We start from the raw sequence: 11,668 nt of genomic DNA on the forward strand, positions 1-11,668 counted from the left end.
ATTTTGTCCACATCATCCTCTTCATGCATGTTGTCTTACTCCAAGCTGTATAGGCTCAAAAGCCTACTACCAATTAAGCATATTAGGTGATGTGCATCTCTGTAATGAGAAGGGGTGTGGTCTAATGACATCAACACCCTATATCAGTTGTGCATAATTATTAGGCAACTCCCTTTCCTTTGGCAAAATGGGTCAAAAGAAGAACTTGACAGGCTCAGAAAAGTCAAAAATAGTGTGATATCTTGCAGAGGGATGCAGCAGTCTTAAAATTGCAAAGCTTCTGAAGCGTGATCATCGAACAATCAAGCGTTTCATTCAAAATAGTCAACAGGGTCGCAAGAAGCGTGTGGAAAACCAAGGCGCAAAATAACTGCCCATGAACTGAGAAAAGTCAAGCGTGCAGCTGCCAAGATGCCACTTGCCACCAGTTTGGCCATATTTCAGAGCTGCAACATCACTGGAGTGCCCAAAAGCACAAGATGTGCAATACTCAGAGACATGGCCAAGGTAAGAAAGGCTGAAAGACGACCACCACTGAACAAGACACACAAGCTGAAACGTCAAGACTGGGCCAAGAAATATCTCAAGACTGATTTTTCTAAGGTTTTATGGACTGATGAAATGAGAGTGAGTCTTGATGGGCCAGATGGATGGGCCCGTAGCTGGATTGGTAAGGGCAGAGAGCCCCAGTCCGACTCAGACGCCAGCAAGGTGGAGGTGGAGTACTGGTTTGGGCTGGTATCATCAAAGATGAGCTTGTGGGGCCTTTTCGGGTTGAGGATGGAGTCAAGCTCAACTCCCAGTCCTACTGCCAGTTTCTGGAAGACGCCTTCTTCAAGCAGTGGTACAGGAAGAAGTCTGCATCCTTCAAGAAAAACATGATTTTCATGCAGGACAATGCTCCATCACGCAGCGTCCAAGTACTCCACAGCGTGGCTGGCAAGAAAGGGTATAAAAGAAGAAAAACTAATGACATGGCCTCCTTGTTCACCTGATCTGAACCCCATTGAGAACCTGTGGTCCATCATCAAATGTGAGATTTACAAGGAGGGAAAACAGTACACCTCTCTGAACAGTGTCTGGGAGGCTGTGGTTGCTGCTGCATGCAATGTTGATGGTGAACAGATCAAAACACTGACAGAATCCATGGATGGCAGGCTTTTGAGTGTCCTTGCAAAGAAAGGTGGCTATATTGGTCGCTGATTTGTTTTTGTTTTGTTTTTGAATGTCAGAAATGTATATTTGAGAATGTGGAGATGTTATATTGGTTTCACTGGTAAAAATAAATAATTGAAATGGGTATATATTTGTTTTTTGTTAAGTTGCCTAATAATTATGCACAGTAATAGTCACCTGCACACACAGATATCCCCCTAAAATAACTAAAACTAAAAACTGCTTCCAAAAACATTCAGCTTTGATATTAATGAGTTTTTTGGGTTCATTGAGAACATGGTTGTTGTTCAATAATAAAATTATTCCTCAAAAATACAACTTGCCTAATAATTCTGCACTCCCTGTACATAATGATATTACACGATTTTCAACAAACTGCAATTTAGTAAATCCTGAAGTTAAAAGTAACTTTTTGTAAAACTGTTATATTTAGAGCAACTTTCAAGTGGAATAAATTGCCTTATAAAATTAGAAAATTAGCAACTATTCAAAACTTCAATGAACATTTAAAAGCTGATTTACAGAACTTTTAGTTGTTGTAATATTGTAAGAGATGATTTGTTTTTGATATTTGTGTAATGTGCCTCAATGTTATTGATATTATTATTATTATTATTATTGTTATTATTGATTGCTTATATTTTAATTGTGAAACCTCACTGTGGATGTAAGAGCCAAATTATGTGGATATTTTGAATCCACTTTATTGTATAATATTTTATGTGATTGTATTTGACGGAAGACGAGCAACATCTGTTGTGGAAGCTAATGGGGTTCCTTTTGAATAAACAAATAAACAAACATAATTATTCAGTGATAATAAATCTATACAAATTATAGAAATATGTAATAGGAACAACAACTCTGTGTGTGTGTGTGTGTGTGTGTGTGTGTGTGTGTGTGCGTGCGTCTATGTGGTATGGATGGACATTTGACCTGACGCTGTACCTGGGCTACAGGGACATTTCGACTTTTGCTGTGTATTCATGTGTCCCCCTAAAACATGAATTGTAAATGCATTTTAAGTGTCTAAATAATAATTTTTCTACTTCTTATGAGGTCATTATTTATCTTTTGACCTGTATTTGCTTAAACTCTAGTGTAAATTTATTTATTAAACTATAATTAAAAGATTTTCTGATTTTCTTAAAAGTCCACCTATACCACTCACCTGATTTTTGTGTATTCCAGTTTATTGCACAGTGACGTTTCGAAGTTAGAGTGGATGTGTGTAAGTACTACAATTTAATACACATTTTCAATACACACGGCGGAAGTCATTGTGATTGGTAGGCTATATATATAGGCGGTACCTACGGATACGATTTCGTGCGTGCCCTTTAACAAGTACATGTCGACGGCAATACGAAGACTGATTAAAAGCACAAAGGTAAGCCTTTTTAATGTGAAATGCACCATGACTTTAATACTATATGAAATTATAGGTGCACAGGCTTATATTAAACTGGTTTAATATATGCTTTATGGACTGTTAGCTAGTTTTTGAAGAAGTAAAACTGCCTCAGCGTTTGTCATTGAGTAAATAAAATAGGGCTGATGACTAACCGCGTCAACGCGATAAAGCGGGCTAACCCGTGTTAGGATTTACTCGGTGTTAAAGCATTAATGTGGCTTAAACGTGTTAATGCCGACATCGCGACTAACGTGATTAACAATTAAACCAGCGCAGTCTGAGTCAAAATCCCTGATGTCGCTGTCAGCTAATTTCGGGCAGTTTGTCCAATGTCTGTCCATTCTGCTGACAGCCCTAAAATAAAAGCAAGGGGTATAAGTGTATTTAATCGTGTATTTATTTATATGCCTGAAGAAAAAACTTCTTACAGTTTTGATGCCTAGACTTGTATCACTCTCTGCAGTCGCCATTACAGAAATGTCACATGTCGCCATTTTGAGAACTTGGCTTTTAACATTTTAAAAGAAGGCATAAATTAGGACTATGAATAAGTCAGCTGTGTTTATGCTGTAAACTACACTACTGCTAGTTCCACTACTACTGATGATGATGACAATGATGACGATAATCGTAATACTTTATATGCTTTGGTAATACAGGCAATCAAAACGTACAGGAGAACATGCGAAGGAGACGCATTCCTCCACGGGAGGATGCAGTCTGTCATGTTTCTGCTGGAAGGGACAAACTGGGACTTGATATCCACTACATAAATGCCTTCAAAGGTAAGTTGGTCTTTAGTTTGGATTAGATTTGGAGTTTGTCACTCACTTGGTATGCCTCTGCAATTCAGGTCGGGGCATTTTCACGACTGTTCCATTCCAAAAAGGAGACTTCCTTTTGGAATACAGAGGTAAACTCATACCAAAAGAAGAATGTGAGCGGAGACACAGAGTTTATCATGACAGCCTGAAGGTGTTCATGTTTGAATTCAAGTTTGATGGAAAACTCTGGTGGTGCGTATTATATCAGTGTAGTTTGATTAAGATTAAATTACACATTGCTTTTGATTTATGAAAAAAAAGCTTCCTAACAAAAATTAGTTAAGCTAATACTTTTTTGCCTAACCCCACAGTGTGGATGCATCTCAAGAAGATGGGTCTTTAGGCAGACTTGTCAACGACAACCACATCAGTCCAAGTGCTAAAATGAAAATATTAAATATCAATGGAAAGCCCCATCTATGCTTATTTGCAAGCAGAGACATAAGTCCAGGCGAAGAAATAGACTATAATTATGGTGACTCGGATTGGCCCTGGAGATGCAAGGTATTTCTACAATTGTACTTTTTGGAACTGATAAATTGCATACCGTAAGCCATTTTTACATTTCTACCAACTCAAATTGGCTTAACGTGACTTAGGGCATCTAGTTTTCCATTGAAACTGAGTATCACCTACTGTGCCTTTGGTCACTATAGCAATGCAGCCGAGCATCCAGTGATATAAATGTATTTTCATTCTCTATCTGTTACACACAAAGGCTGAGACCAGCCAGATTGAGAAGACTGTGAGCTGCCTAAAGCCGCAACCAAACTGCATTCCAAACAATGATCTGGACCTGAAACATCCAGAGCCTGAAAGGGTAAATATAATCCAGTGTACCACTTAATGAGCTAATAATTTAATCTATCATCATTCTCTATGGATGCTGTGTGTGTGTGTGTGTGTGTTTGGCAGTCACCTGGGTGTAATGTGATTTACATGGACCGTGGCTTGTAGGTCCTTTTCATTGTTTCAACGTGCAAGTCTGGATAACGTGTGTGTGTGTGTGTTAACCACCCAAATGTGACTTAGGAGGACCACACTGTTATTGGGGGACTCCGTCAAAGTTTGCTTCATGGTGACATCACTCTGGTTTTAGGAGGGGTCTTCTCTTATTTTTTGACAGTTTGACCTACAGCACGCAGAACTGACTGCATGTGCTTTGTTTCTATGTTGAAATGGTTTGAAACTCAGGCTTGAACATTAAGATAGTACTATACAACTGCTTAACTTGTTTTAGGCACTTTTTACTGCTGTAGTGCATGGGTTCTCCCTGGCTGTGTACTCTGGCTTCTTCCCACAGTCCAAAGATGTAGCTTATGGGGTTAGGTTAACTGATGATTCAAAACTGCCCTTTGGTGTGGATGCAAATGCCTGTCCTTCCATGTTAGACTGGTGATCTGTCCAGGTTGTACTGCCCTTTGGTAGCTGGTATAGGCCCCAATCCTGCTACCCCACAATCCTGATTAGGATAAGTGAAAGAGGATGGATGATTGCCACGGAATCAGTTGTTAATTATTGTAGCCAGTATTTTTTCAGAAGAAAACATTTGAGTGGAAAGCCCCCCCACACACATGCAAATTAAAAACAGAAGCACAGGCCTGCCCAGTACTGTTGCAAGAAGAGCACTTGGTCTAATCTTTGTGTCATCTTTTCTTTGTTGCAGGATCTTGATGAAGAAATGCCTCAGCAAGGCTCAGAAGCCATGCATTCTTCTTCAGTGCAAGATTCTGAAGAGGTAACATTGACCTAGGACAGATTTTAATGAATGTTTCTCATGCACGATGTGTACCTTACGCTATTTTCCGATAGTGAAATGGTTTATTCATCCTCTTGAGTGATGCATTTTAGTAACTGTCAGATTACTGTTCTTTTGTCTTCATTCTCTATCTGTTACACACGAAGGCTGAGACCAGCCAGATTGAGAAGACTGTGAGCTGCCTAAAGCCGCAACCAAACTGCATTCCAAACAATGATCTGGACCTGAAAGATCCAGAGCCTGAAAGGGTAAATATAATCCAGTGTACCACTTAATGAGCTAATAATTTAATCTATCATCATTCTCTATGGATGCTGTGTGTGTGTGTGTTTGGCAGTCACCTGGGTGTAATGTGATTTACATGGACCGTGGCTTGTAGGTCCTTTTCATTGTTTCAAAGTGCAAGTCTGGATAACGTGTGTGTGTGTGTGTGTGTGTGTGTGTTAACCACCCAAATGTGACTTAGGAGGACCACACTGTTATTGGGGGACTCCGTCAAAGTTTGCTTCATGGTGACATCACTCTGGTTTTAGGAGGGTCTTCTCTTATTTTTGACAGTTTGACCTACAGCACGCAGAACTGACTGCATGTGCTTTGTTTCTATGTTGAAATGGTTTGAAACTCAGGCTTGAACATTAAGATAGTACTATACAACTGCTTAACTTGTTTTAGGCACTTTTACTGCTGTAGTGCATGGGTTCTCCTGGCTGTGTACTCTGGCTTCTTCCCACAGTCCAAAGATGTAGCTTATGGGGTTAGGTTAACTGATGATTCAAAACTGCCCTTTGGTGTGGATGCAAATGCCTGTCCTTCCATGTTAGACTGGTGATCTGTCCAGGTTGTACTGCCCTTTGGTAGCTGGTATAGGCCCCAATCCTGCTACCCCACAATCCTGATTAGGATAAGTGAAAGAGGATGGATGATTGCCACGGAATCAGTTGTTAATTATTGTAGCCAGTATTTTTCAGAAGAAAACATTTGAGTGGAAAGCCCCCACACATGCAAATTAAAAACAGAAGCACAGGCCTGCCCAGTACTGTTGCAAGAAGAGCACTTGGTCTAATCTTTGTGTCATCTTTTCTTTGTTGCAGGATCTTGATGAAGAAATGCCTCAGCAAGGCTCAGAAGCCATGCATTCTTCTTCAGTGCAAGATTCTGAAGAGGTAACATTGACCTAGGACAGATTTTAATGAATGTTTCTCATGCACGATGTGTACCTTACGCTATTTTCCGATAGTGAAATGGTTTATTCATCCTCTTGAGTGATGCATTTTTAGTAACTGTCAGATTACTGTTCTTTTGTCTTCATTCTCTATCTGTTACACACGAAGGCTGAGACCAGCCAGATTGAGAAGACTGTGAGCTGCCTAAAGCCGCAACCAAACTGCATTCCAAACAATGATCTGGACCTGAAAGATCCAGAGCCTGAAAGGGTAAATATAATCCAGTGTACCACTTAATGAGCTAACAATTTAATCTATCATCATTCTCTATGGATGCTGTGTGTGTGTGTGTGTTTGGCAGTCACCTGGGTGTAATGTGATTTACATGGACCGTGGCTTGTAGGTCCTTTTCATTGTTTCAAAGTGCAAGTCTGGATAACGTGTGTGTGTTAACCACCCAAATGTGACTTAGGAGGACCACACTGTTATTGGGGGACTCCGTCAAAGTTTGCTTCATGGTGACATCACTCTGGTTTTAGGAGGGGTCTTCTCTTATTTTTTGACAGTTTGACCTACAGCACGCAGAACTGACTGCATGTGCTTTGTTTCTATGTTGAAATGGTTTGAAACTCAGGCTTGAACATTAAGATAGTACTATACAACTGCTTAACTTGTTTTAGGCACTTTTACTGCTGTAGTGCATGGGTTCTCCTGGCTGTGTACTCTGGCTTCTTCCCACAGTCCAAAGATGTAGCTTATGGGGTTAGGTTAACTGATGATTCAAAACTGCCCTTTGGTGTGGATGCAAATGCCTGTCCTTCCATGTTAGACTGGTGATCTGTCCAGGTTGTACTGCCCTTTGGTAGCTGGTATAGGCCCCAAACCTGCTACCCCACAATCCTGATAAGGATAAGTGAAAGAGGATGGATGATTGCCACGGAATCAGTTGTTAATTGGAGTGAGAGGCTGTCGCAAGGTATCACATTGACAGACTCTAACACAGTCACACCTATGGGCAATTTAGAATTACCAGTCCAGCAAACCCCACTAACTGCATGTCTTTGGGCGGAAGTTGTAGTTGGCAGATACAAGTCGGGTGAGAGGCATTGTGCACCCACCATATTTGGAATAGAGGTTCCAGCCGCAAGGATGAGCAAATAAGGAAGGATTGTTTTAATAAATTTTGTTGTTGTTTTTTTTTTTTTTTACTCTGACCCACTCCACACAGATACGAATGCATGTGCCATTTTTAAGAAGTTGCAGTGTTTTAAGTCAATTAACTATTCTAGATAACAACAAAGTGAAAGAATCAATTCCCCTAATCCCAGTAAAATGGTTCCAGTAGAAAAAAGTGAAGAGGTTGATTGCGTTCAAATTTTATACTGGGATGAAGTGTATTAGTTGATATCTGCAACTGAATTGAAAACACCTCACCTTTCCAACTGTCCAAAACAAATAAATGTTGCAATATTTTGCTAACAGTGTCACAGTCATCGTCTGGTGTGCACAACAATATCATCTTTGGACAAGTGCATTCAGTGTGTGGGACCGGTTTCCTCCCTCAAGTGGCTTGGCTATAAGTGCAAAGGTGAGACATTTAGTGAATAGGTACAGTATATAGTAAAAAGCATTAATAGAGTTCAACAAGTTAAGACTACCTGAAATGAACACTGCTCCCTTTTTAATCAGTGGGTGGTCACGTCTAATTAAAGAAATGTAGTATTACCTCTTTGTTGCAGGACCTTGTAAAAATGGTATACTTGGGATTGTCCTCAATTCCCCATTCCATAACATAAACTGCTCAAAATAATAAAGGGAACACTTAAACAATCCGATGTAACTCCAAGTCATTCACACTTCTGTGAAATCAAACTGTTCACTTAGGAAGTAACACTGACAACCAGTTTCACATGCTGTTTTGCAAATAGAGTAGACAACAAGTGGAAATTATAGTCAATTCACCATAATAAAGGACTGGTTCTGCAGGTGTTGAACACAGACCACTTCTCAGCACCTATGCTTTCTGGCTGATGTTATGGTCACTTTTGAATGCTGGTGGTGATTTCATTTTAGTAGTAGCATGAGACAGTCTACAACCCACACAAGTGGCTCAGGTAGTGCAGCTCATCTAGTGTAGCACATCAATGTGAGCTGTGGCAAGAAGGTTTGCTGTGTCTGTTAGTGTAGTGTCCAGAGCATGGAGGTGCTACCTGGATGTGGAGTAGGCCATAGGAGGGCAACAACCCAGCAGCATGACCGCTACCTCCACCTTTGTGCAAGGAGGAACAAGAGGAGCCCTGCAAAATGACCTCAAACAGGCCACAAATGTGCATCTGTCTGCTCAAATGGTCAGATGGCTTGAGGGTCCAGCGTCCACAAGTGGGGATTGAGCTTGCAGCCCAACACCATGCAGGACGTTTGTCATTTGCCAGAAAACACAAAGTTTGGCAACTCCGGCACTGGCACCCTATGCTCCTCACAGCTGAAAGGAGGTTCAAACTGAGCACATGTGACAGTCTGGAGATGCCGTGGGGAGCGTTCTGCTGCCTGCAACATCCTCCAGCATGATCATATTGGCAGTGGGTCAGTAATGGTGTGGGTGGCATTTCTGTGCCTGCCAGAGAGCCTGACTGTCATTAGGTAACAAGATAAGATCCTCGGACCCTTTGTGAGACCACATGCTGGTGTATTTGGCCCTGGGGTCCACCTAATGTGAGAGGACACTGGACCTCATGTGGCTGGAGTATGTCAGCAGTTCCTCCATGACAAAAGCATTGATGCTATGTACTGGCCCGCCTGTTCCCCAGACCTGAATCCAATTGAGCACATCTGGGACATCATGTCTCACTCCATCCACCACAAACTGTCCAGGGGTTGGTGGATGCTTTAGTCCGGGTCTCGGAGGAGATCCTTCAGGAGACCGTCCGCCACCTCATCCCGAGCATGCCCAGGCATTGTAGGGAAGTCATACAGGCATCTGGAGGCCACACACATTCAACTACACATTTTCATGCCCTTCAACTACCTAAAGAACAAAGTATTTAATAAGAAGAATTCATTCATTCATATCTGGGATGTCCTTTTTGGGGGGTTAGCAGTGTATGTGTAGTCATTAAAATATCCTTAAGTGTGAACAGTTTGTTTTGTTTTTTCAGCATTTGACATTACTGCAATGCTTTGACAAAAACTACTTCACTTAAATAGAACTGCAAAGCTAAATTAAGTCTATCAAAATGTGTTTCAGTTTGTTTAGGGGTCTGGCACAAATCCTGCCTTGCAAAATTGGCAAATCAGAATTGTCACCAGTCAACACAGGTGTGTATCCCATTCATATTTGGCTTGACTTTTTCAGTTTATTTTTTACCTGTCTAAAGTATTGATCAATTAAAATAACTTTTATTCTTACATTCCAGAAAGAAGAAATTTCTGAATATTCAGGGAGGATGGATTGCCACATTCAGTTCTGGATCAAATATCAAGCGATGATGATGGCAACCACAGCATATCAGAAGAAGAATATGTGCCAGATTCAGAGTCATATGATGAAGATTCAGATAAAGACATCTCATTATTGCCAAGCACATCAAAAGGTCTGCTATGCCAAGATGACATCTCCAAAGCGCATGAACAATCAGATTCAACAAATTTAATCCACAACTTGACAAAAGACAAGCCAGAAGATAAAAGTGAGCTTTGCGAAACTGAATCAGAAAAATGACTTTAAGTAAAAGAAATTACTGCTATTTTTGTGGCAAACCACAAGCTAAAATTTCCGCCACCTGAAACGCGCACAAAACAGCTCCTGATGTTGTGCATGCATTTTCCTGCCTAGAGACTCAAATGAGCGTAAAAGCCTGTTAGAGAAATTGAGAAATAAGGAAATTTTAAGCATAATGCTGCAGTTTTGCATGGTGGAGTGGGACCACTGAAAGTGAAGAGAAGACCCAAGATTAAAGCAGTAGAGGGAAAGTTTGCTCATTGCTTTTATTGTCAAGGGATGTATGTTCGCAAGGATCTTTGGAGACATGTCCGCAGATGTCCTAACAAACCAAAAGATGACACAGATAAAGAACCTGGAAGAACCAAAGTACTCGGCCTGGCTTTAACTCTGGAGTCTCAGTGTTATCCGCAGGTGTCAAGTGGAGTGTGGAAGGTTCTTGCTGTTATGAAACAAGATGAGATTGCCTCAGCTGTGCGAAATGACTTTACTGTTATTCAGTTTGCCCAGTCCTCTACAATAAACATGGACAAGACCCTACAAAGTATGATTATATACGACAGAAGCTTCGTGAAGCGGGACGTTTGTTGTTGTGTCTGCGTGCACAGAATTCTCAGTGCATAACATGGAAGAAGCTATTAAGCCTGCTAACTTCCAGAGAGTTGTGCAAGCAGTAAAGAAAGTTTCAGGTTTTGATGAAGAGACACTGTCATACAAAACTCCAAGCCTTGCGCTGAAACTGGGACATACACTGCATAAAATGTCTGACATTATCCATTGTCGTGCCCTCATGACAGAGGATGAAGCCCTAATCAAGTCCACTGATGCGTTCAAGAAGTTGTATGTCTCCAAATGGTCCGAGATGGTGTCTCACCGTGCCTTGAACACACTGAGCGAGGCAAAGTTTAACAAGCCATCAACATTGCCCTTTACAGAAGATGTTCGGATTCTCCATCACTACCTTCAAAAATCTGCAGAAAGTGCCTTTTGCAGCTTGGAGAACAAGCCACAGCTCAGAATTATGCCCAACTTGCACAAGTTACACTCTCACAGATCATTGTGTTCAATCGAAGGCGTTCTGGAGAGGTTTCAAAGATGCGCCTCAAAAGTTTTCTTGAAAGAGACAAAACAGCACTCCACACAGATGTTGCCATGGGGCTTTCAGAAATGGAACAGAGACTCTGTAACTATTTCTGTAGAATAGAAATAATGGGAAAAAGGGACAGAAATGTTCCAGTTCTGCTAACACCAAGCATGCTGGATGCTCTGTCACTACTGGTTAGTAGGAGGCCTGACTGTGGTATTTGTGCCACTAATATCTACCTCTTTGCAAGACCCGATCAATGAGTCATTACAGAGGAATGGACTCCTTGCGTGTTCATGCACACCAGTGTGGAGCAAAGCACCCTGAGTATCTAAGATCGACACAGCTCAGAAAACATGTTGCCACACTCTCACAAGTCCTTAATTTGAAAAACAATGAACTTGATCAGGTTGCAGATTTCCTGGGTCATGATATTCGCGTTCACCGCGAATTCTACAGATTACCAGTTCCCACAACACAGCTGGCCAAGATTTCCAAACTGCTTTTAACACTGGAAAAGGACATCTTTC

The 11,668-nt window shown here is 41.1% G+C and overlaps 1 protein-coding gene across 1 annotated transcript; it reads left to right on the forward strand.

Annotated features, from left to right (window-relative positions):
- Positions 1–2,511: 2,511 nt before the first annotated feature.
- Positions 2,512–9,986, forward strand: LOC120441836. The gene is made up of 12 exons (XM_039617286.1): positions 2,512–2,566; positions 3,250–3,375; positions 3,444–3,606; positions 3,726–3,918; positions 4,133–4,234; positions 5,081–5,152; positions 5,320–5,421; positions 6,265–6,336; positions 6,505–6,606; positions 7,819–7,924; positions 9,581–9,651; positions 9,750–9,986. Exons 2-12 carry the CDS (start codon positions 3,273–3,275, stop codon positions 9,984–9,986), a joined length of 1,323 nt encoding a protein of 440 aa, XP_039473220.1. The 5' UTR covers positions 2,512–2,566; positions 3,250–3,272.
- The last annotated feature ends 1,682 nt before the right edge of the window (positions 9,987–11,668 follow it).

Source organism: Oreochromis aureus, linkage group 9, assembly GCF_013358895.1.
Source record: "Oreochromis aureus strain Israel breed Guangdong linkage group 9, ZZ_aureus, whole genome shotgun sequence".
Lineage (NCBI taxonomy): Eukaryota > Metazoa > Chordata > Actinopteri > Cichliformes > Cichlidae > Oreochromis > Oreochromis aureus.